The sequence below is a fragment of the Echinops telfairi genome, unplaced genomic scaffold (genome assembly GCF_000313985.2).
Source record: "Echinops telfairi isolate 266 unplaced genomic scaffold, ASM31398v2 ScPeMD7_60;HRSCAF=208, whole genome shotgun sequence".
Classification (NCBI taxonomy): domain Eukaryota; kingdom Metazoa; phylum Chordata; class Mammalia; order Afrosoricida; family Tenrecidae; genus Echinops; species Echinops telfairi.
This window is the reverse complement of record NW_022103958.1, coordinates 17,689,976-17,715,939: the sequence shown is the minus strand read 5'-3', so window position 1 is coordinate 17,715,939 and position 25,964 is coordinate 17,689,976. Positions and strand designations below refer to the sequence as shown.

The 25,964-nt window shown below is 55.0% G+C and overlaps 1 protein-coding gene across 1 annotated transcript in view; it reads right to left on the bottom strand.

The window, feature by feature from the left end:
* Positions 1-25,964, bottom strand: part of ABTB2 (ankyrin repeat and BTB domain containing 2) — a 194,418-nt gene that overhangs the window by 26,724 nt on the left and 141,730 nt on the right. The window contains exons 2-3 of the mRNA XM_004708282.2: positions 22,079-22,228; positions 14,343-14,556 (exon numbers count right to left, since the gene is read on the bottom strand). Coding sequence (XP_004708339.1) covers positions 14,343-14,556; positions 22,079-22,228 — 364 coding nt within the window. The remainder of the gene's footprint in view (positions 1-14,342; positions 14,557-22,078; positions 22,229-25,964) is intronic.

The window sequence follows — 25,964 nt, the reverse complement described above, 5'->3', positions numbered from 1 at the left end:
CCACTGGTCCTGAGGGGTTCATCTGTCCTGGATTCCCTGTGTTTCCAGTTCCTATCTGTACCAGTGTACATCCTCTGGTCCGGCCGGATTTGTAAGGTAGAATTGGGATCATGATAGTGGGGGAGAGGAAGCATTCAAGAACCAGAGGAAAATTGTATGTTTCATCACTGCTACACTGCACCCTGACTGGCTCGTCTCCTTCCCACAGCCCAATGGGATGTCCAATTTCCCACAGATGGGCCTTGGGTCCCCAATCTGCACTCCCCCTCATTCACAATGCTATGATTTTGGGGGTTTTTTTTGGTCTTTGATGCCTGATATCTGATCCCTTTGATGCCTTGTGATGTCACAGGCTGGTGTGCTTCTTCCATGTGGGCTTTGTTGTTTCTCAGTTAGATGGCCCTTTGTTTATCTTCCAGCCTATAGGACCCCAGATTCTTTATATTTTGACAGCCGGGCACCATCATCTTTCTTCACTACATTTGCTAGTGCACCCATTGTCTTCAGCGATTGTGCCAGGAAGGTGAGCATCTCAGACTGTCGTTCGGCCTGTTTTATGGTCTTAGTTGGAGATGCAGAAAACTACATTTCCCAGGCACCTTTGCAGCTAGGGTTCTAGATGTAAATTGGTCTCAACCTTCAAGGGCAGGTGCAGGAGACTGAGTGAGGCCTGGTAGGTAAATGTGAGGCAGAGGCTACCTTTGTGACAACCTACACCCCCCCCCACCTCCCCGCCCCCACCCCCGTTGTCTTTTCTGCAGGCTCGCCAGGCCAGAAAAGCAGGAGCTCTGCTTGGTTTCCTGGGTGCTCTAGAGCCAGCGAGTGTGGTGAAAGCAAGAGCAGAGATTTCATGCCTCTACCTGCAGACCTGAATTGCCACTCCAGGGGGTGGTCTCAGAGGTAGCAAGTCCCAGGATGGACTGGTTCTGTATTGTTCTTGGAGTTATTCCTGGAGACCCGGCCTAAACCCTGCTCCTTGAGCCCTGCTTTGGTTAGCACCTAATTCCCTGTATCAAATCCCTTCCTGCTTAAATACCTAGAGTGGTTTCTGTTTCCTGAACACTGATTAATATTCTCCACACACAGGAATCTTGAGTTTGAGATTATCCCTCTGCTTCTGGGATGGGAGCTGGTGCCCACCAGTCTAAAACAAGGCTGTGTCAGCCCCAAACTGAGCTCCTCAGCCCGTTCTCATTGGCCTCTCCAGGCTCTGACCTGGGGTCAGACCTTGGGAAGGTCAGATGGATGGTCTGATATCACCAGGTAGCACCAGGTGCAGCGCTAGGAAGGCGCTAAGCAAGTCATGGACTTCCTCACTACCATTCTTTCCAAAGGATGTGGGTCCCAGGCTACCATTTTCCCCCTGGTAATGTCATCTAGCCCCTCAGGGATGCTGAAAAGGGCTGGCTTGCATTACTGGACTTTCTGGAAAATCCTGATTAAAAACTCCCATTTGCAGGGGCTATTGCTAAGCCACAACTCCAGGGTGAAGGTCCCGTAGGAGGAATGCTTCGAATGGCTGGGGTTTGCTTGGCCACCAGGGTCTTTTTGCCTTGTTCCCTCTCGAAGAAAAGGGCTGCTCCCCTCTTGGTGCCTTTCCCCGGGGCTGCAAGACTTCCCCTGCATTAGAATGCAGGAGTCGGATCGCTGGAGCAGGGAGCCTGGGTCAGGACTGAAGAAACTGCTCAGCCCCTTTGCCCTCTGGGTCCTTCCAGCTCCAGGTAGGTCTGATACCTTACAACAGCAGGTCTCAAATTGTTCAGTCTCAGGGATCCTCACCTCTTTCACAAGTCAAATAATTATGGAGGACCCTAAAGAATTTTTGTTAAGGGGCTATATCTATCGATATTTACTATTATCAGAAATTGCCAGGGTGGTAAGGTCAATCACAGGTTGGTCAGGAAGCCCGTGGAAGACGCCCGTGGATCCTCACGAGAAAACAAGAGTGAAAAGGCAAATGACTTCTTAATACTCTGAAAACCACCTTGACCTTGTGGACTCCTTGAAAGGACCTTTGGGACTCAGGCCACTCTTGAGGAATGTGGCAGATCCTTGTGGAGTTTGTGAGCAGTGCAAATGCATAAACTGGAGCCCTGGTGGCGTAGTGCGTATGAGTTGGGCCGCCAACCTCCAGAGCAGCTGTTCAAAACCACTAGCTGCTCCTCGGGAGAACGATGAGGCTTTCTATTTCCTTAAAGAGCGGCCGTCTCAGGAACTCACAGGGCAGTTCCGATAGAGTCACTAGGAGTCAGAATTCCTCGATGGCAGTGAGTCAGAGACTTGGTTATTAACCGAAAGGCTACAGGTTCAAGTCCACCCAGGGGTGAGTTGGAAAAACAGGCCCTGTGCCCTACTCCTAAAAATAAGCTACTGAAAACAAAAACAAAAACCCAAGGTGCACAGCTGCCTGCATACACATGGGGACGCCGGGACTCTGGCTGGACTCATGGCACTGGAAGGGAGACAGACGCTTGGACAATAGGTGCAGCCCTGGGAGTCTGCGCCCAGGTCCACTCGGGCTGGGGAATCCCAGAGAGGGGCAGTGCCTGGTGCTCAGGGGATCTGGGGTTCTAGACTCCTTCCTGTGAGAAAGGCCCAGCTTGCTCCAAGCAAATGGACTGACTCAAGGACTCTGGGCAGACTGCGTGTATTCTCGGTCCCAGATTTTCTGCAACCTGAAAACCCTTCTCCCCAGGATCCCCGACTCCACTGGAGACCAGCTGACTCCCCAGGCACAGTGACCAATGGCTGGGGTGGAACAAACAGGGCATGCACCCCCAGGGAATCCAGTTGTGTGATCTTGCACAAGTTATCACACCTTTCTCAGCCTCAGTGTCCTCACCAGCGAGATGGGGGTGCGTCACAGGACTGACTCACGGTAGAGTTGGAAGGATGGATGTAAAGTGCTGAGCACAGCAGGTTTCTCGGTAACTGTTCAACGCTGTTAATTACGAAGCTAACAGGGAAAACACAGAGTAGCAAAAACAGCTGAGGAACCCCGTCCTGTTAAATGCCTCAGCTCCAGGCTTCTTAAAGTTCAGCCAATCCCCCGCCCCTGCTGCAAGCAAGCATAAACACGAAAAGCTTGCAAAAGCCTGCCAGCGAGCTGCCCACCACCCACTCTATCCTGACTCAAAAAATAGACAGGAAACTAACAAACAAACAAACAAATACAGCCACTATGTCCACCCAGAGTGGTCTGCAAAGTCTTTCAGTAGTGCAGGCTCTCGACCTTGGCAGTCCCCAGCAAATTGGCCGGTGAGAGGAGTGACCACCAGTGGGGCATGGCCTGGGTGGTGTGAGGGTGGGCACAGGATTATTGCAGAAGTTCCCCCTTGCCTGCAGGCCCCAGGTGCTGTGTGGGGCTGAAGCTAAGCCACCTGACGGAGCTGCTTGGTTGGTTTTCCAGTTTCGATTTTCTCATTGCACCTGTTTAAAAGGTGACTGTTAGTGAGGGGAGCCCGGGGCAGTGGGTCTTCTGACATGCACAGCTCTGGATCGATCCAAGGCCAGCGCTCCTCGGTTTCTGAAGGAGGAGATGGAGACACAGAGAGGTGGAGTGACTGACTCTGGGACCCGGCGCTAGGGCAGGTCTGCAGTAGCAGGGAGCTGGAGCCTGGTGCTGTCCTTCCGTCTCTGCCTCTGGTTCTAACGTACAGATGTGCCTGGTTATTTCAACCCAATGGTCCCAGGAGGCCCCACAGCAGGCCTAGGCCTGTAACAGCCTTTTCTTTTCCCCTTCTTAAAAAATGCAAGAATAAACTTCTTAAGGCCTTGGTTTTAAGAGGTCCCTGCAGCCTGGTTGGGGGGGGGGGGGACCTTATCCCACTCAGCAAGCGTATTATTTATTGGGATTACAGTCCTATAAGCGGTGTCTAAACAACAGGGAACAGGAAACGCCTCCAATTTCGAGCTCAAAGCAGGCTCTGTTCGTTCTTGGTGTGGGTAGGGGCCTGGAGGGATTGGCAAGTTGGCAGATGGGGCACAAGCCTGTAATGGGAGGCCCATGTGAGCGGCGGGCCCAGTGTAAGGAGGCCTCGGGCCTCTGCCTGTTACGGGGCAGGGGCGTACCTGGGGCGGCCTGTGCTTGCCCCTCAACTGCCCAAGCAGTCAGGCAGACCTGGACATAGCGATGCCCCAATCTCTTCCAAGCTTAGCCTCAGGACGACTGGCCTCCATTTAACTTCTGACCTGGCTCTGGCTCCTGTCACCTCTAGGCTATGGGCAGTGTATGCCTCAGGCTGTAGCTTCCCCATTCCCCCATCCCACTTAATGCTGCCTGCCACGCCTGTGAGCCCTGACTGCAGGAGAGGAGGGATCAGAAAGGGATGGGCCTGAGAACTGAAGGCCCTGGGCAAGAGAGAGAGGGGTGGCCCGAATACTTTCCACCCTCAGCCCTAAATTCTTCCCCTGCCTTCACTGCACCTTCAGTGGGAGTCTAAGGCAAGCTTGGGCTTCATGGGGCAACCCTCCCTTGCACTCACCCCTTCTCATCGACCTTGGTCTTTCAGGGTGTCCCCTACTTCCCTGCCACACTGCCTGGGCTGGGCGAAGACTGGCATCATCAGAGGCCTGCGAAGAAAGAGGCCAGGGCTTCTCCCAGCCTGGCGGTGGCTGCACGGCAGACTGCTCTGGGAGGGCCCGGTTGGCTCTGCAGCAGCAGCTGCTTGGCGCTTGCCACAGCTCCCCACGGTTTCCTGAGAGCCACGTGGCCGACGACCAAGTCGAAAGGGCCACGTAGAATAAACCCAACACTGTCCCACTGAAGTCAGACTGGCTCCCAGCACAAAGAGCGATTCTAGTCCGGTTTGCACCTTGGACTAATTACTTCTCTTGAATTGCTCGGTGAACCAGACTGGTTTGGCTCAGCGGGGAGTCAGAGTGGGGCAAGCTTTTTCCTTCTGACCCCAGAGCTTTCTCCCCGGAGCAGCTCAGACGCGGGGCTGCCCCAGCGCAGGCGGGTCCTGCTGGAGGCTCAGCTTAGGGCTTCGCTGGGGGAGAGGGGGGTACTTTCCTTATTACATTCATCTGGTGCGCATTAGAGGTACTAGAGAAAGCTCCACTCGGTCAGATACACAGACAGATGTGAAGTTAGACTCTAACCCAGTCCTCGTCGGAGCCTGGGCGCCGTGTCTATGCCTCTCCCCAGGTCTTCTCCTGCAGGCCCCAGCTGGGAGCCGAGAGTCTGAAAGTTAGCAGCAGCCTAGGACATCCCTGTGTGACCACGGGCCCATCCTGGCACGACTCTAAGGCAATCAGGGATAGAAGGAGACAGCAACCATGGACGTTAGGAAGCACTGGGCACTGTTTTCAACCCTTGACATAGACCTTGTCGTTGGACTGCTCTCAAGCCTATCCCAGGCATCCCTGGGGGCTGCTCAGCTCCTGAAGGTTCAAGTCTGCAGAGGGGCCTTAGAAGAAAGGCCTGGAGATGGGCCTTGGGCACACTGTGGCTGAGAGTTGGAAATCAACTCCGACCTTCCATCTTCAGGACCCCGACTCACCCCTTTGTCTCAGGGAGGCACAGTAACCAGAGATTCATCACCCAAACGGGACCACTTTTGAGAGGGACCGCCACCAGGAGGAGCTTGCACCGCCTGTGGCAAACTGGAACATCTGGTCACTTGGCTAAAGGCCCTTTGTACACAGTGTCCCTCTGACTGGCACATCCTCTCCCGCCAGGCAGCGCCAGGCCCTCCCTGCCCAGCCCCTCGGAAGGAGCTTCCCGCCCACCACCCGGCACTGGCACCGGCTTTGTGTGCACTTGTTCTTGCTGACAAGCAAAGGAGGCTTTGTCTGCCAAGGCCGCTCCATCCCTCAGTGCAGACCCTCCCATCAGCACCTCAGGCTTTGATTCTGCAGGCGTGTGCCTGTGTCTTATTCCCCAGGGACAAGGCCCTCTCGCTCCCAGCCTTGTTTCCGGGGTCCGCCCTCACTACAGAACTATTTCCAAGAGCTCCACAGGCCAGAGCCAATCATATAAAACAGCAGAAGGGGACATTTCTTCATTTTTCACTCTTGGGGGCTCAACCAGCATGAATATTGGCCAATGGTTCTTTCCAGAAAAACAAACAACAACAAAACCCCCCGCTAACTTTGAGATAACTAAAGAGACCATGGCTTTATCATGTGAACATTCTCTAATCAGGAACAGCTTCCTGGGGAAGAGTTAGACAGACAGGGGCCGCGGCAGCTGCTGGGCAGGCAGAGGACGTGGGATGAAGCTGAAGTCCAGGACGGAAAAGGCAGGTGCCACAGTTGTCAATGGGCTCGTGGAGGGCGCACAGCCATCTGGTAATTGGGCCAGGCTCCAGGGTGGCATCTTATTAGGGGGGTGAGGTAGCATAGATTCCAGCTGAGACCGCAGGCTGGCCGCCACCCCTTTCTTATGCCGAGCTCCCCAGGGTCCGAGGCATGTGCCCCAACTCTCAGGCAGGCCTCCTCCCAGCATGGCTGCCCCAGCAGGGCAGCGTATCCCCCCTCCCCACACGCCTGGTCTCCATCCACTGTATTGGGCTGGCACCTCCCGGACGGAGCTCCTTGCTGCTGTGGGCAAGAACTTTGCTTTCTCCACTGAGTTCAGCATCTGTGGTGGTTGACAGAAACCACAAGTTCTTTCACCACATGGAAGCCAGCCAGGCAGGGCTTCCAGCCCGCTCTGCTCCCACACAAGCCCTGCCGAGGGTCCCTGCCGCCACCCGTCAGCCTCAGACAACAAGACTGTCTCATTTGTCTCATGGACACCCACAAGACAGCAGGGTGGGGCTGGGAGCTTTGGTTCGGGGTAGCTATCCCCCATTGGATTCAGCGGCTGGTCACAGCCTGGCCAGAAAGATGTTTCCAGAAGCTTCTAGGAGGCAGCAGAGAATGAGACTCTTGAGAACTGACTGGCAGATACACACATGTCTATAGGGCTGGGCATTCTGACAGGTACTTAGGTGGGTATGGGGTCATGGGCAGAGAGGCCTTCCAGCCCAACCAGAGAAAGAGGCAAATGTGGGTCAGGCTCCTGGACAGGGGGCAGTCCAACCCGGCTTTCTGCAGCTTTAGGGAGGAAGACCCTGGCACGGCCTCCTGAGATTTGCTGCGAGCCTACTGTCCAGCACTCTGCATACCCCCACCCTACGAGGGACGAGGCATCCCTGGCCTGCGTATGACAGACGTGGTCACCAAGGCTGATCTGAGGCTACTCAGATAGCAACCTGTCTGGTTCTAAAAGAGATGCGAAACTGCCCCCCAGGACACGCTCAGACACCGCTGGCTGGCAGGCACGATGGGAGGAAGGCGTGCCTCAGTGGTCCCACTTCGCTGCCCCGCCCAGACTCCAGCTGTGGCACCCACAGACCCTGACCCTCACTGGCTCAGGGAGCCGGAGGCTGGGCCGGGCCTGGCCTCGGAGCTAAGGAGGTGTGGCCTTGGGAGCCTTCCTCATGAAGACCTGCACCTATCGAGGCGGGCGGGAGGGGAAGACACAGACACAGAGATCGTATCGGAGAAGAGAGCTCTCAAGACCGCCTGGCAGGCAAGTAAGAGCAGGTCAGTCAGAAACCAATTCAGCTTGGCTCCTGCCCCCACCTTCCGTGCCTGACATGTCTACAGTCGGCTCTGGGAAGCTGCCTTGTTTAAGAAAACAACAACAATTCCCTTTGGACCTGGGACTTCCCAGGCCGGAGAGCCTGGCAATACCACAAACCAAGGGGGTTGCTGCTTCCCATGTCACAGAAACCTCCACACACACACGGCGCCCCAGGCCCGGCAGCTCCCCGTCTCTGTGCCTGTGTGGACCGAAGGGGCCGACAATGAGGCAGGAAGTTGTAGGCACACCACGTTCTTTGTCTGCTCTCCTCCCTGGCTTCTGCACAGATGCTGGAGAGATGCCCACCTGGAGGCTGCCTACTCCAGAGCCAGCCAGAGCCAGCGAGCTCGCTTGTGGAGATGAGAGAGCTGCCGTGGCACACTGGGCACAGGAAGCTGACTGAGACACCAGGCTGTCTCCTTGCCTTCTCCCTCCTGGGGGTGGGAGGGACTTGGCTCCCCAGACACTGTGAATTCAAAGCATTCTTAGAGTCCCCCTTCTCTGCCTTGCCCCATGCATGACCCTGGGGGGCAGGCCCTTACCCACTCAGAACCTCTGCCTGCTCATCTGCAAGCAGGCACAGGTTTCTCTGGGAGCTGCCACGAGGCTCTGCTAGAGAGCCACGTGTTTAAAGCGCTGTACAGATGTAAACCTTCATCTAGACGCTGCCACTGCTGCCTGGGCAGAAGTCTATAGCCTAGCCCATGGGGCCCTCCCATTCTGTAAGACAGCCTCAGAGAAGACCATGGCACTGGGTCTCAAGCCTAAACTCAGCAACGGCTGCCCACCATGCATAGGTACCACGGCGGGGCCAGCAAGCAGGGCCGGAGACACACCACTAACTTGAGTGAGTGCTGGAGACGCAGTCTGCTTGGCCTGGGAGTCCGTCTGTGGGTGGCAGGAATCTAGTTTTTAGCGTTCTTGGAAGTGTATGGGTGGTGGACATCAAGCGTGTGTAGCTATCTCTGCTCAAACAGACCTCACGTGTGCTCAGTCATTTGCACCGTCTGGTTGGCCGCATCTTCGCTGTTGCTCACCTGGGCTCCTGGCTGTGGTCAGGGCTGGGCGAAGAGGGCATATGGGGCAGGGACCTTAGGAGGAGTGTGGTTGAATGAGTACGTAAGAGAGGGGAAGCACACGCGTTCTGAACATGTGTGATTTCTTTGAAGTGCCATTAGTTTTGGATTATGTATGCATTAGATGCATTTCCATTCACTTTGTCCTTCTATAGGTTGAGTGGTAGTGGGTATAGGTTGATGATGTTAATAATACTGCTGCAAGGTGCTTAGAAGGTACCCTGTGCCAAGTCTTTTGCCTCATTTGAACCCCCACCAATACTGTCTGAAACCAGCTGTCATTTTCCATTTACAACTGGGGCCACGCAAGCCGGAGAAATGAACTGACTTGCTCACCATCACATGAGAAGTAAATGAGCAGAGCCCCAGATCTCAGGCGCTCTGACTCCACAGGGCCCATCGTTAGCTTCCCGGGGCTCCTTTCATGACCTGAACCAGGCGTTGAAAGGTCCATGAGGTTCAGGGGCTTTTTTAGGTGCTGGGGACCTGGCCGACCCACGGTGCTTACCTTCCTGAGGGGAGCAAGGGGCAGGCAAAGAAATAAAGGAGCGAACGAGGTAATTCCAGGTTGAGGAAAGTTTTTGGAAGGAAACCAGCGGGAAGTGGGTGGAGGAGGCCCGGGTGGGCGGGGCCGTTTTTCTGCCGGAGCTGTAGACCATCAACAGGTCACCTTGGAGGTTATGAGATGTGCCAGTCCGGGGAATATACAGAAACATGTACTGAATTCACCCAATAGTTATTCTCATCTCTTTTGCTTCCATTTTGGGTAAACAGATGGAAACTTCATGCACAAAAAGGGGGGTGAGGAAAAGAGAGAAAAAAGCTTAACAGTGCAAATCTTCTTGAAGTGGTATTTATGGGAACCACAAGTCAGTGGGATGGAGCCACCACTGCCATCATCTCTATTATCTGATAAGAAAACACTTTTGCAAGCTGAGCAGATTAACGAGCCTGCTTCTTCAGCGAACACACAGCCAATCTGTGGGCGCTGCTTCTTTATGTAAAGTGCTGGTGTCTGAGGGGAGCCGTCCCCCCTTCTACATCTGGAACGGAACAAAGAGGGGCCCCTCCTCTTGACAGAACCTCACTTGTGTGGGGCATTTCCCCAGGACTTGGGGAGCTGCCTCGGGGAACAGGCACAGCTTGGGTCTCTACATACAAAGAAACAGAGGGTCCAAGCAGTGAGGTAACTTGTTGGGGGGTCACAGAACCTGGGGTTGAGGGGCTGGGCCTGGGCCATCACACCGCAGCCCCTCTGAGGATGCCGTGCTGCGCTGGGGAGCCACAGAAATCTGACCTAGACGCATTTGCCGGCGTCAACAATAGTCAGTGTTAACTTCAAGTACAAGGCAAAACAAAAAGCAAGACCAAACTTCTGCAATTTCAAAACACAGACCACGTCTGCCTTGAAATAAGTACTTTGAAGCAGCAAATGTTCTCATGCCACTCTTCCCCATCCTCGGTGGCTGTCCTCTCATGCCACCTCACAAGTACCCCCTCTAATCTTCTTGAGATCCTCCTGAAAATGAGTACAAGGATGATAATGACGGGTGATGACGATGATGAAGGCTGGTACCCCGAGCGCCAGACGTTCGTCTGTATACTTATGTAGACTAGCTCATGTAACCCCCAGGATGCCCCAGGCAGGCAGGACTACTATTTTCTTTCTCAGACGAGGAGACTGAGGTGCAGAGGCCAAAGGGCCTGTCTGAGGCCACCCAGCTGGGTAACGAGCAGAGCTGAGATTTGAATCCAGAGCCTGAAGGTTGACATAATGCAAGGGGACTCAACCACCTAGGTCCCTCTGCTCCTCCTGGACCCCTTCTCCACTGGCCGACAGAAGCGCAGTAGGAGTGGATGCAGGGAAGCACATCAGATGGTACCTGTCACTGCTGAGTGACGCTGCAGTGAGCGGCCGGTGGCAGGTTCTGGTGGCACTGGTAGTGTGACTGACCCTGATGCCATTGGAGAACATGATCTGAAGTGTCATACGATGTCAACGAAGAGAGCCTATTGTGCGTGTTCAACATTATCTCCACGTCTGCGTATGAGTTTGTAATCCTCAGGAAGATGAAGATGCGGTTGGTGGCAGTCACTATTTAATACTCACTCGCTGCCACCGAGTCGATGCCAATTCACAGCCACCCCATAGGACAGGGTAGAACTGCCCCCTGAATTTCGTTAACTGTTTCCAGGAACAGAAAGCTCCATTGTTCTCCTGAGGAGTGGCTGGTGGTTTCGAACTACTGGGCTTTCAGATCTCAGCCCAGTGCATAACCACGACGCCACCAGGGCTCCTCCCTATCCAGTCAGTACTGGCCACTTTACCGAGCCAGGCACTGAGCACTTCACTCGACTGCTGTTAGTCGCTGTTGAGTCGGTTCCGACTCAGGGCCATCCCCCTGCGTGCACCTCAGGATGCAGTGCCACCCGGTCCCGCACCATCTTCACGGTCCCTGTCTGCTCGGGTCCACTGCTGTGGCCGCTGTGCACTGTGGGCACCTCCCGGCCCGAGGGGTTCATCTCCTAGCACCGCGTCAGGTCACCATCCATTGTGACCCCAAGGTGTCAGAGTTGGAACCAGGCCTTTCTTCTGGTGTTTTAGTCCAGAAGTTCTAAAACCTGTCTGCCACGGGTGACTTTGCTGCCACTTGAAACTCGGGGGTTATAGCTTTCGGCTCTGGCTGGCTGGGAATTCATGACAGCTAATGTTTCCTAGCTCCGTCCCACATCAGACTCTGGCTGGGCCCCCCACTCTCCTCCTGGTTCAGCTCCCAAGCTTTCTGAAGTCTGCCTCCCTTCGAGATGGGGCACCATGAAAGGCTGGGGAGGGGGCACGGGGCCACATGCACTTGTGGGGCACCAATGAGCCCCCATTATTCCCAGTCTTCCTCAAAGGTCCAATTTCTTAGCTGTGGTCTGGAACTGAGCCTGGTGAGCCCAAGGCTCTCCAGGAAATGTGCCCTGATGGAGGGAACTGGCCCACCACTCGGTCTCAGCCCCTCTGCACCGATAACCACATCTGGCTTCCCCTGCCCCGCTCCCCATCTTCTCTGCCAGCGACAGGGGCTTCCAGCCATGTGCCTGATGCAGTGGCAGGCCTGTGTGTCTATGGCAGCCAGCGACAGGGGCTTCCAGCAATGTGCCTGATGCAGTGGCAGGCCTGTGTGTCTACTGCAGCCAGCGACAGGGGCTTCCAGCAATGTGCCTGACGCAGTGGCAGGCCTGTGTGTCTACGGCAGCCAGCGACAGGGGCTTCCAGCAATGTGCCTGACGCAGTGGCAGGCCTGTGTGTCTACTGCAGCCACTGTCCCCATTCTCACAGGCAACACGTGGAGGATGACGAGCAGCGAGGCCCCCTTCTTTGCAGAGGAAAGTGCTCATTGCCCTGGTCCTGGGCACATCTAGCAAGGTCCATGCTTTGCTGGATGCTTGCACATTCTCCTCCAGGCCTCTAAGGCAGGAGGCACCCACCCTTGCTGGCAACCCTGGGTCTATGACAGGAAGTTCTTTCACTTTTCCAGCAGGGCAGCAGTAGGGATTAACCTTGGCTGTGGGCCTGCCGCATGTGGTACTGGTGCCTGAGATGCAGGGCAGCTGGGAGGAAAGAGACCTGGGGAGGTGCAGGGAGGCTCTGGCCGAGTGGAGGAAAGGGCCTGGGAGGGGAGAGGCAGGTGAGGCTGGAATGCCCGGGAGGAAGCTGCCTCACAGGCCTGGGTCCAGCCGGCTGGGCTCTGAGCCTCAGAAGTGGGTCCCAGAGTCCAGGGGGAGAGGCACAGTCTGCCCCAGGTGAAAGGCAAGGGCCGTGAGGTCAGAGACACCTGGCTTAACAACTTGTCCAGCCACCGACAGCTAAGTGACCTGCAGCCATGTGTCCTCTTTGTAAAACGGAGGTCACCGTGCTGAGGCTCTGTGGGCCCGTGAGAAACAGAAGTTGCTGGGAATGCCCTCTGAAAGGAAGAGCTGGCTTTAACTTCAAGAGGTACCCTGCCAGGTAAAGATGACTAAGACGGCTTTGCTGGAGTCTGACCCAGGCCCCTGCCTGCTTTCCTGATGCTGCCTGGCTTGCTGTAGCCAGCGGGTGGTGGGGACACGGGCAGCGGTTGGAGAGATGCTGGAACTTCTGCTCGGTCCTTGCAAAGCTGCCCCACTTGCCATCCAGACCCTGCTGCTTCTGTCTTAGCCAGGGCTGTCACAATAAGCTTGATGCCCGGGCCTTCCTTCTGTCAGCATGGACGTGGTCAGATAGCCGTGACTGGAATGAATGAATTAGGATGTATTTCTTCAAAGAAATAAGCAGATTGAGCAAGGACTTGAGTGGCCACCCATGTCCTCAAACTGAGTGATGACTTAGCCCATGTGGAAGAGACTGCTCAAACAGCCACCAAATCCCCCAACAGAGGCCTCCAGGTTACGTGCCCATGGCCACTGTAGGAGGCAGAAAAACAAATGACTCACTGCCCTCCAGTCGATGGCACTCAGTGACCCTCTGGGACAGGGGAGATCTACCCCTGTGAGTTTCCCAGACTGTCACTCTTTACGGGAGGAGGAAGCTCCATCTCTCACTGTGGGAGCTGGAGGCTCTGTCTAATTCTGGCCGGTGGACTCGGTCCCCCATACTCCTGGGAAAGGACAGAAAGCACTCCAAGGAAATGAAAAGGGGTAGGAGGAGAGCAAGAATGAGAGACAGACAGACCCAGAGAGAGCCTCAAATCCATGCAAGCAGAGCTCGGTCACACCAGAGCTTAGTCACACCTCATAGACCCCACCCCCTTTCGGTACACGGAGAGAAGGTGGCCCAGAGCCCTGGCAGGGTCAGCAGGGTGGGACAGCATGGAGGGGACAGGGGCCCAGCCTGCAGTGGCACTGGAGCTCAGTGTCACCAGCGCTTGCAGGCGGGGCTCTTCAAGACCCCAGGGCCTGTCAGTCTGGGGACAACTGAGGGAGGGCAGCTGGGCACCAGGCCACAGAGAGCCCGGGTATTTTTAGGGTGACCTCCTTTTAGAGCCCAAAATGCAAAGGTTATGTATCCTTCTTTTCTGTTACTACTCACTTGGAATGATTCACAGATAATCACTTGGCTCCAAATGGATCTGTGTCACAGTGTGGCTTTGAAATAATTAGACATTTAACACACATATGCATGTACGAGGGAGCCTCAAAAAGTCTGTGGGGAGAGAGGCGGAACGAAGGGATAATGGAGTTTCCCCATAAACATCTGAAGGTAGGTCTGGTGCAGCGGACACACGCACAGCCTGTGTGGTCTTGGCAAGTCAACTGTGGGACGAGCAGCAGAGAGCAGGCTGCTGGCCCGTCATTGCTCCTGCCTGGTTCTCATCCCCATGCACCCACAGTTTACAGGCTGGGGTCCACTCTGGTCCCGCTTCATTGGCCCTGGCTGACTGGGAGAACTGGCTCGAAGTCCTGGTTACCCCCAGCCTCGGTCTTGTGTCTTTCCTCACCCCCCACCCCCACCTCTCCAGGCAGAGGGGGCACCTTGTTGTATGAAACAGGCAACGAAAGCCAGAGAGACCCGCTCGGGAGCTCGAGTGGGCACAGACCCTGCACGGGGGCTGGTGTTGCCCCTCAGTGACAGTGCTGCAGGCGTCCAGGGCGACCTCCACACAGGGCCAGGCCTTCCCCTAGAGCACTGCAGTCCGGCTCCAGGGCTCTGCCGGGAGGATGCCTACCGTTCATTGTTCAGGGTCATTCTCGGGGGGTCCAGGTTGGGGTTCTCCATGGACTCCATCTGTGGGCAGCGCAGGAAGTAGTAGAGTGTGTGGAGGGCATCAGGGGACCAGGTGACGGGCTGTGGCGACTGGCGGGCCTGCCGGGCGGGGCTGGTGCCTGGACACAGGGGGTGGCGGCCCTGCATGTGGTGCATGGCACGAGAGACCAGGTCACCTGTGGGGGTGGGGAGGGGAGAGAAGACAGTTAGAGTGCTCTACCTGCAGAGAGGCGGGGTGGGGGGGTGACGGGAATGAAGACAGAGTCTGGGTGCTCTGCCCACACTCCTCCAGAGAGACTCCCGCTGCACCGCAGAGCAGGGCTCCCTTCCTTTAATTACTGTTTACCCCCAGCCAGTGGGCGGGGGTTGAAACTGTCACCTAGGCGCACAATAGCAATTTCATTTCCCTTTCACTTGCAGTCTTGATTGCTTGGCAGAGCAGTCTCTGCCAGAGCCTATGCTAATGCGGTTTCCTTTTCAACATCCCCACTCTCTCCACCACCCATGCCCTTCCCTAGGGCCCCGGGAATCTGGGCCGGCCTCTTCTCCCAGCCTCGGAACCATCAGCTCCAGCCTCGGCAGAGTCTCCGTGGGCTGTTATGCAAAGAGCCCAGTTCCTTCAGCAGAGGCAGCCAGCCCTTCTGTCTGCACACGGCTTCGGTGACAGTGTCTACCACAGGCCGAGAGCACAAGTGCGTGCTACAGAGCGAAGCCGCAGGTCCATGCAGGGCTGGATCCTTACAGCCCCGTGAGTGCTGCTGCCTTCCGTCAGGTTGGCCGGGCGCACGGCCGTCCACACATAGTGGGGTGAACCGCACAATCCCCACGGCTGGCAGCAGATTGGACTGTGGTGATCGAATGCTTTCACTGGCTGCTTGTTTGGGAAACAGACCACTAGGCTTTTCTCTCTTGTCTGTCTTAACCCCGAAGCTCCACTGAAGCCGGTCAGCATCACAGCGACACGCAAGCCTATGCTGACAGATGGATCCCAGGGCCCAAGCATGAAAGGTGAGAGATAGCTCGACCACTGTCCCTTACAGCCAAAAGGGTCAACCTTGGCCGCACCGCACAGATGAAACCGCTGAAGCTTAACGAACAGACAAACTGAGCCCAGGTGGCCCTCTGGCACAGGGTGTGGTAGTGAAGATGGTGGTGTTAACCAGCCAGGGGACCACGGCCAGTAAGTGGTAGGGGGGCTTGAGCTGAGTCCAGGCCCGTTTGACTTCAGTCTTTAAACTGAACTGAGACCAGCTGCTGCCTGCTGCCCTTTGGAAGCTCTGGGTTCCTCAGGGTCCCATATCCTGTGTGTGTTTCTGCCCACATTGGGCCTTTTCAATATCCCTCCTCCAGCCAGGACAGGAAGTGCCCCACCATTGTGTGGGGCCACAATACTGAGAAAGGCAGGGCTGAGACAGCCCCAGGCACCTGCAGCACCTCCTGCCTGGGAAAGAAGGGGCCCTTCCACTCGTCTCAGACCCTGACCTGACCTGGGGAGTTCCGCACACACAGCCCTGGACTCAGCCCACCGGAAGGTGGGAAGGAGAAATTACGGGGCTGTAATTTGGCCAGTGAAACACCAATAAAAGGATGGCAAAACCAATTAACTCATTTATTCAATTAACTTTTAATATGTGGCTTTGGAGAGGTTGGTGCGGGCACTATAGGTGACATTCAGCTGTGTCCCCAGCACCCTGCCAGGGTCTACTGCACCCCACCAGGGATTACCACATCCCACCAGGGTCTACTGCACTCTGCCAGGGACTACTTGTACCCCATCAGGGACTGCCACACCCCACCAGGGACTACCACACCCCACCAGGGACTACCCAGCCCACCACGGACTACCACACCCCACCAGTGACTACCACACCCCACCAGGGACTACCCAGCCCACCACGGACTACCACACGCCCCCAGTGACTACCACACCCCACCAGGGTCTACCCAGCCCACCAGGGACTACTGCAGAACAGGCACACAGCAAGTATTTGACCAAAGAGTTCAGGAATAGCCTCCCCATTCATTTCACTTAAAATACAAGCTCTGGGGCGGAGATTGTTAACCTTAGCCACTAGCTGCCCATGTTCTCCCTGGACTGGACAGCCATAACAACTGCGGTCATTTCCAAGCAGGGACCAAAGGTGTTCCTGGGACTGGGGAACTTCCAGACCCCTCCCTACTCCCATGTCCCCACTCGTTTGCTCCCTTTAACCACCAGAATCTAGCTGAGCAGCCTGGGATGTCCTCCTGGCAGAACTGTGAGTGACTGGAATGACACCTGGGTCTCATCTCCCCAGCCTCCTCACCCTCCTCTTCGGTAAGTCTGTGGCAGCTGGTGGAGCAGGTGAGCACCTGCATTGTACAAATGGTCCCTCAGCAGTTCTAACCGCCCATCGGGTTAGAGAGCTACTTGGCAAAGTGCTCAGAGCACGGATTTCAGAGTGGGACCCAGCTTCCAACCACGGCCCTGCTACTTCCACCTGGATGGCCTTCTGTGAGTCACTCACTGGAGCCCATGCTTCCTCATGTACAGGACGAGTAACAGTGCCGACTCTACAGGCTTGCGAACCCGAAGGAATAGTAAGGGTAAGGCCCTCCGCATAGTGCTTGCGTGGTTCGTGCGTGCAGGAAGGCTAAACGTAGAATGGTCACCAGTGTGACTGCTGCAGCTGTGCCTCTGTCCCACGGGCCACTTCTGGGGCACTCTCCCTGGAACTCTGCCTGTAGGCAGCCACTGGCCCACTTTTCTCAGGGCAGGAGTCCGAGCCCTGAGACGCTGGGTCCCGGCCCTGCCCTGCCCTGCCTTTGGAGCTCCTGGGTGGGAGAAACTGGCATACCAAGCTGGGATGGCAGCAATCTACTGAAACCAGCGCCGGTTTCCCAGGCCTAAGAGGTAAGACTTGGCAGGGCCGCAAGGAGAGAGGAAAGGGCCTCTGATAGCATCAAAAGGAGCTCTTGTTGAAATATCATTTCAAAGGCTGGACAAGGTAGGAGCCATTAGGAATAATTATTTTTATTGTCGTTTCATTGTTACTGGTGTAGACGCCTCGGGCAACGCCTTCCCAGCCAGCACACAGGGGAGCAACAGGAGCGCCTGCTGAGGCCCCCGTATCTGGCCTCCACGGGACCAGGGGCAGTAACTCCTCAAAGGTTCAGGAGAGCAGACGGCAGCCAAACGACAGGCCAAGACAGACCCCTAAACCACAGAAGCTTGTGGATGGCCGACCGGGAGTCTTGAAACCCACCCGGGCCTGCCAAACACAGTCACCTCCGCTGCAGGCAGCCCACTTTCAATGTTCTCCCTGGGGGGTGGGGGTGGGGTCCTTCCACCTGCCCCTTCCGTTTTCTGGGCTCGGAGATGAACACAATCTCACATCGCATTTACAGCCACCCAGGGAGGGGACCAGGAAATAGGCTCAAAGAGAGACAGCACCTGCCCCAGCTGTTCTTCAGTAAGTGGACCAGCTGGGACTTAAAATGCCCAGGGTTCCTGTTTCCCCAACCCACGTCCGAAGTGCCCGCACTGCTACTGGAAGCGGGGTCTGGGAAATGGGATGGGCCCTCCTTGGATTATCTGTTACTGGTTCCCAACAAGTTCAATTTGGAAGTGGAGTCCCAGTTGCCATAGATCAGTGGTTTTCAACCTTCCTAAGGCTGCGACCCTTTAATACAGTTCCTCAGGTTGTGGTGACCCCCCAATCATTATTTTCGTTGCTACTTCATAACTGCATTTTGCTACTGTTATGAATCAGGCAACCCCTGTGAGAGGGTTGTTCGACCCCCAAAGGGGTCGCGACCCACAGGTTGAGAACCGCTGCCATAGATTCTGACTCGTGGTGTCTGGCAGTGGTGACAGCAGAACTGCTTCAAGGGCTGATTTTCCCAGTAGATCCCCAGGTTTTCTTCTGAGGTACCCCTGGTGGACTCGAACCCCCCACCTTTCTGTTAGCAGACGAGTGACTCACCACTTGCACAAATCTCCCCCACCTCCCAAGGGATGTCTCAGAAAAGTGAGTCTCGGAAACCAGTTTTATGGCAATCATTGCACATGCAGGGGAGGAGGAGGAGGAGGAGGAGCAGGAGGAGAACTGGGCTTGCACTTTGCATGCCTTTGACCTCCTTTTTTGTAGTCATTCACTTTGTATTGGATTTCCTAAAAGTCTCTGACGACAACAGACTGGGGGTAAAGTGCTGTGCTGGGCTCTTGGGTGAGCAGGCCTTTCGCACAGAAACGTTCTGGTACTTGCGACTCAGTTAGGCCTAGGCTTGGATGAAACCTTAGTCTGAAGCCCAGAAACACCCGCTGGGCCGGGAAAACAAGCCCTCACCTCTAGTTACCCTGAGAGGCCAGGAGAGGCGCTGCAGGGTTCACTCTGCTCTTTCCAACCGCATCACGAGGTGGCGAATCAAAAACAGAGGGCGAGAGAGTCTTCAAAAATGAGGCTTGCCACACCTGGCCCGCTTGAGGAAGAAGTCCCTCCCTTCTAGGTGTCCACGGGTGGAAAGGGGCAGGTTAAAACACAAGTGCCCAAGTTCCCTGTGCAGCTGGTCTGGATACTGAGACGAAACTCTGGAACCGACCTAGCAGGCTGCTCTTGGTGAGGCGCGGAGCTAGTGCAAGTAAAACCAGGGTCACCTCTTAAGAACCAGGAGCCCAGTGCCAAGTATCATTAACCTCATTAAGTTCCTCAGTCTCGGGGAGCTAGCGTGCACTATCTGTCTCCACCTCTGCCTCCTCCTCCTTCACCGCAGCTTAGCGAAATCCCTGATTTCAGAGGGCGGTAGCTGGGGCGGCTTGGCACATGATAAGGCCTGTTTTGTTGTCTGTGAAAAGATGCTATAGGGATGCTTCTCTTGGCCCCAATGAGCGGCTGGGCCTGGATGTGGACCAAAATGAGGTGAGTGTTCTAGGGGGCTAGAACTCACGTATGCAGGCACATGAACATACATGTGTGCCCGCGCACACACACAGTCAGGTTTTCTGTGTGCAGTACACTAGTCTAAGTGCTGGGAGACAGCAGTGGAGACAACAGATAACGTCTCTCTTCTCGTGAAGCTGACACTGTAATCTAGAGTTTCCCAAAGTGAGTGAGTGCTAACACTTGCCTCCCCACCCTACCCTAGGGGTCCGGGGACAAGCCAGGGGGGCTGCAAAAGCAGATACCCAAACTTCATCCTGGATTACGGACTATAGTCCAAACGTTTTAAATGGCAGGAAGATGCTAATTCTTTTTTTTCTGAAGAGGGGATGGTAAACCAAATAAGTTTGGGAATCCATGTCGATCTAGTTGGGGGTCGGGTGGGGTGTGATACACTATTTACAGATGACTAAATGATAAAGTGGCGATCAGTACTACGAATAAAACCACAACCCAAAGAGGAGAGGCAGAGTATTTGGGGGGGGGGGGGGTGCTCATTTAGGCCAGAAGGCCTGCCTGTCTGATAAGCTACCATTTGGGCAGAGACTTGAATGTGAACGGTAGAATTTATTCAGGCATCTAGGGTAGGGTGCAAAGGCTCTGCACGAAGTGGGAGTGGACCCCACCAGGAGGCTGAGGGGGCTGGAGCTCAGTCAGCGGGAATGGTGGTGGGGTCCAACATTGGACTTCATGCAGCAGAGAGGAGTTGGGATTTACTGAATGAGCTGACAGGTAGGATGGGGTGGGGTGGCTGTTGTGCAGAGAAGCCCTGACTTGGGAGCAGGGGAGGTAGTGACAGGGCACACTAAAACCCAGGACAGTTTTCAGGAGAACCAATAGGACTTGGTTCCGGACTGAGACATAAGAACCGGAACCCCCTGAAGGACACTGTCCATGTTGAGCTACTGCTGCCCTGGTGCTGGGCTGTGGAGTCTAAGGTCCAAGAGGCCACCATGAGAAATGGCAATGGGTAGACGCCCATCTTGACCTCTCCTGCCCAGAGAGGTGCTGGTGGCTGGGTACTAACTGCACCTAAGAAATCCCTGGCACTAAAGGGTTACAAGCTAAAGTCAGACACAAGAGGAGTAAAGCCCCCCCTGCTCTGAGGTTGAAAACCCCACTTTTCTTCGCCAAACCTTGATCTCCTCATAAGGGCAGCCCTCACGGGGCTGATCAGAGGAAGGACTGGGGTCCTGAGAACCAGAGGCATCACCCGGTGCTGTACCGTCAGTGCTCAGTGGGTGCTCCACAGGCGAGGGAAGCCGCAGCGTGCTCCAGTGGACAGGGGGCTAAAGTGGCCCTCCTCGCGGTGCAGGCCAGCTCAAGGAAACCCAGACTCTCTGTGGCCACAAAGACAGTTGAAGGGACACTTGCCAGGAGCTGACACCAAGTCACACCCCCAAGTCCCCATCCTGCAGGAGCCCTGGCAGGGGCTGGTGACCCACAGTGGCTGTGCCAGCCCTGGCTGCACTGTAGCTGCCAGGACACAAAGAATGAACCTCTCCCCCTCTCTTTGTCTCCTAGGCACATTCCATAAGAGGGGGTGCCAGGAAATGTGGGAAAATGTAATGAAAAGATCATGGGATTTCCCCGCAAACTTTTTGAAGGCTCCTCGTATAGAACAGTCTGTGACCTTGAACCAGTCATGTCATCCCCTGACCTGGGATGGAGAGGAAGAATAGAGCGGGGAGACTGTCCTGAGAAAACAGAGGTCTGTTATCATTGCCCATGTGCAGAAAACCCAGAGAAATGACGAGAAAGGAGCCCTGGGGGTTCTGTGGGGTAGAAGAACCAGCCACTCTGAGGGCAGAAGAGGAGGTGGTCCATTCCCGTAAAGATTTACAGCTCCAGCTGAAGTCAGTTTGATGGCAGGGTTTCTTGATCTGGAGCTCACCTCTGCTAGGTGCTAAGATCACTGCCCACTGGGTGGTCTCATGAAAAGAATGAGGCAGAGTGTGGGGGGTGGGGCGTGAAATGTCCTGTTTTCTAACACACTCCTGAAGCGTCCGGCCATTATGCCCTAGACCAATAGGCTCCCAACTATGATCCATAGAGCTCCGAGGTCCTAGGAGATGCCCAGGCTCCTGTAGGTCAGGGGCTAAGTGGGGCAAATGGATAGGACCCACCTGACCTCACCCTCGTCTGGCCAGAAAAGCCAGCTTTTATTTATGTTGAGTTTTCATGGGTAATTTCTTTCAACTAAGAGTACTGCCTATAAATGCAGCGTCTTCTGGTGCCCAGAGTGCCTGGGTGGTGGGAACCGTGCACAAACTTGGCTGCTGAGAAGTCATGGTGTGTGCTAATCCAGAGGTGCCTTGGAAGAAAGGCCTGGCAGTCTACTCCAACAAATCTGCCACCGAAAACCTGATGGATCATAGTTCTACTCTGAAACACATGGTTGCCATGAGTTGGGAATCCACCTGAGGGCAGGAGGTTAATTGGTTTGGGGCCAGCAGGTCAGACAAATGAACAAAGTAGCCCAGCAGCCAGATGACACGGGGAACTCATGGCTCCCCTGATGGCTGCCATGGGAGAACAGAGCACAGTGACATGAGATCATCTGGCTTTCCCAAGAGAGACCGAAATCCAGATTCACATGGGATGAAATCAACATGCTGGCCACTCCACACATCTGTGTGTGTGTGTGTGTGTGTGTGTGTGTGTGTGTGTGTGTGTGAGGGAGGACACAGGTGTAGACTAAGAGGAGGACACCATACCCAAAGGCGAGCACTCCCTGCCTTCTCCCCCTGCCCCCTAAGAGCCATGGCTGCCGACTTACTCAGCTCCGAGATGCTGCCCACACACGTGGCCAGGAGAGACTGCTCCAGGGTGCGGAGCTCCAGCTGGGCGTAGGCATCAGCCCTCTCGTCGTGGCCCAGGGACGGGCCGCCGTTGTAGGGACTGAAGTAGGCTGGGAGGGAAAGCACACCTGCAGAAGCAAGAAGACAGGTCACTTTCGGGCAGAGGAGCTGCTCCCGGGTCTACGGCAAATCTCTCTCAGCTCAGCCCTAAGCTCGGGGGCCCTTTGACTATGGCAGGTGCTGGGGGCCCCAGGAGTGAAGGGTGGCCCACCTGGAGCTGTGGTTCAAGTAAGAGACACACCTGACTGCTTGCTTTCCTGCCTTCTCTCCCTGTCTTTGTCTCCTCCCCTTTTCTCTCAGTAGTAGTTATTCAACAGTAACTAGGTGCCCCAAACCACACTCAATGCCGTCAGGACAGAGTAGAACTGCCCCCGTGGGCTTCTCCAGCTGTCCATCTTTGCCAGAGGAGAGAGCCTCGTTTTCATCCTGCAGAGCAGCTGCTGGTTTCCAACTGCTGAGCGTGTGGTTAGCAGGCCAACTTGTAATCCACTCGGCCACCAGGGCTCCTTAACCATGTACTAGGTACTGAAAAGAAAACAGACAACTTGGGCACGTGGCAGCCTAAACATCTTCCTGAGAACGGAAAAGAGAGCCCTGATGGTGACTGGCAGTCATCACCCTGTAATCGCCACACTACTGCCGACGAACAAGCATGGGTTCCCTGCACCAACACCATGCATCTCAGGAAGAGGACAGTGAGTGGCGACAGCCAATTGCAGGATGACTCCATTGAGACAGCTTTCTTAGAGCCATACAAGGAACTGGCAGACGCTGGCTCGTGGGCTTTACAAGAAAGCCGCATTCAGTCACTTCGTCATTCAGGGAATAGTTAGAGTGCTTGACTCGACCCACTGTGCTACACTCTGGTTCCCAGATCACAGAGACCTGGCTTTGTCTGGATGGAGCTCGGGGGAGGACTGAGCCCGATGTCAATGCCCACCCTGCCAGCCCAGTTGCCATGTCACCCTCAGCGTCCTCCCACTTCCCCATGCTGGCCCCTCTCCTTCGGGTCAAGAAGGGGGCTGGGGAGGGTCATAGAGTAAGAGATGCTGCCTCCTCACTACAAGAAGGAATGTGTCCCAGCCCCTGGCCAATTAGAGCTTTTCATTCGCACGTCGACAAGACAAGAGGAGCAGAGCTGTCAGAAGCCGTCCCTGAGGATGGCAACTTGCACATCTCTCCAGCTCACTGTGTGGCTTCTTAGAAAGCCCCAGGAAAACACACTCGGGCAACTTTAAAATTACACGCTCGTTCTCAAAAGCATGTGGCCACAGAGACTCTGGTTACAATCAGGGCCTAGAACAGAGGTCCAACTTTTGGAAACTGCTTTTTCTTAGATGGACGCATACTTTGCATATTATCTCGCAAGTCTTTTTTTTTAAGGGAAAATATCCACACTATTTTATAGATGCAAGAATCTAATCTATCACATTTGGGAAAACAAGTCCTTGAGGTAACTGGAGAGCCCTGGGATGTGCCTAAATCTAGGTCAGAATATCCTCTCTTGCACAGGAGAGCCTCTCACAGCTGAATGGTTGCAATAGGGGCTTAGGATCCAAACGTGTGGGTTCACCGTCCTCGCTCTGCCATGTAAGCAAAGCTATGATGTTGGGCAAGCTGCTTAACCCGCTGTACCTCAGTGAGGAGCCCTGGCGGTGCAATGCTAACCAACGGGAAGTCCAGCGGTTCGAACCCACCGCCTGCTCTGTGAGAGGAAGACCTGGTGAGCTGCTCCCATAGAGATTACAGCCGAGGCAGGCCTATGGGGTGGTCCTACTCTGTCCTACAGGGTCGCTAAGAATTAGAATGGATTCAATGGCAGCGCGGACTGGGTGTTCAGCGCATTTGAGTAACTTGCTTAAGTTAAATAAGTGGTAGCGCTAGGACGCAAGTCCCTACCTGACTGGCTGGAGATGTGCACACCTGACCAGGGGCCATTGCATTGACCCCAACTCCTGGTGACCCATGTGTGTCATCCGAGTGGAACTGTGCTCTACAGGGTTTCCAGTGGCTGATTTTGGGCAAGTCAATCTGCTGGCCTTTCTGCCAGGACACCTTGGGTGGAACCTCCACTCTTTCAGGTAGGAGCCATTTGACCAAACAAGGACTCTCTCCATAAGCCTGGAGTGACCTGAAAACACCACCAAGGTCCACCCCTAGCTGCTCCTTCTTGGTTGCTGTGTGTGTGCCAGAGCTGCTGTAAGAAATACTGCCATTTCCCTCAGGGACACTCCCAGCCTGAACCTCGTGAGCTGCTCTTTCTGGGGCAAACACATGTGGCAGCCGTCTCCTGCCCAGGTGCTGGCAACAGCCTCAGACCGTGGTATAGGTCAAAGGTCAACCTTGCTCTCTGAGCCTGCCCTTCCCCTGACCCTCTCCCAAGCAGCCTCACTGCCCTGTGCCGCCCCTCCTCCCAGCTGACTCAGCGAGCTGCAAAGCACCGCATCAAAGAACTTCCTCAAAGCTTGCACCAGGAGGAGCAGCAGAGGGCATGTGGGGGCTCCCTCTTCTCCTCCTGCTGGGGGCCCTGCTCCCTAACCCAGAAACCCTCCCTGACAGCTGAGTAACCAAACACATTGCGAAGAGCCAGCTGTGAGCTGGATTCCAGCAAGGGAAACACGAGATGATGACCCCAGCCCACGAGGAAACCCCCAGCCAGACCCAGCAACTGGGAGGGTTTCCACGCAGCCACAGGGCCCCAGCATGCCCGCTTTCCCTTGTCCCTCCATCATCAATCTCCAGAAACCAGGTGGGGCCTGTGTATCCAATCCACAGGACCCAGAGCAAGGGAATAGGAAATTCTGGAGACCTGTCAAAGGATCCAGTAACCGGAGCTGGCGGTCCCATTCATAACAGTTCCCATTCCCCAAGCCACCACCACCCAAAGGGCCTCTCACTTAGTACTCTAGCACAATAATTACAGGTCTATCCTTGCATAGTGACTTTTGCTTTTCAAAGGCCGCTCACACTACTTTATTCTTCCAGCCAGGTAGGTGGGACATGCATTATCATAATGGCCACAGTCCCTCACACACCGAGTGCTTACTACGTGCTAGGCACCACCTCATTTCAACCCACAAGCCCCTGGGGTATGAGATGCACCTATTGGGCCCCCAAAGGTAAGTGGCTTGCCCAAGGTTACAGAAATGGAACTGGGGCTAGATTCTCAGACTCTTGATTCTTAAACAGACAAAATGCAATGACATCCTAACCTCTGGCCACTTTATCCTTCAGTAGCAAGTGAAGCGGCACCCAGGACGTCTGCGAGAAGAGGCGTTTTGTTTGGGCCTGGGGTCTGACAGGAGGGAATTCAAAATAAGACCAGAAACGACTTCCCTTTTAATAGGTCTCCCAGCACTGCCTGTCAAGGATCCCTGGAGGTCTCCCATGAAACGCTACAGACCAAAGGCGCTCTCTCCGACTCTGCCAGATCTTCCCAGAATGCAGCTCCACAACTTGCTTCCCCAAGCTACTCCTTAAGAAAGCCTTCTTTATGTCAAGCCTACATTCCTCCCTCTCCCACGTAAGCCTGCTCCTCAGTTCTCACCGGAGATGGAACATATGTGCTTTAGATGCTCTCAGCACACCGATGCCATCTTTTCCCCACAAAGCTTTAAGACAGGAGTCTGAGGCAAGGTCGGTTTGGAAAGGGGGATTAAAAATGAACAGGAGGAGGGGAAAAGGGAGAAGGTATCTTTTTTCCCTGATTTAGTAAACCGTATGGCAAATTGTCTCTTGTTTCCATCATGATAGGAGAGAGAGTATTGGAATGTCTTCCACTATCCCTTTATTAACACGGACATC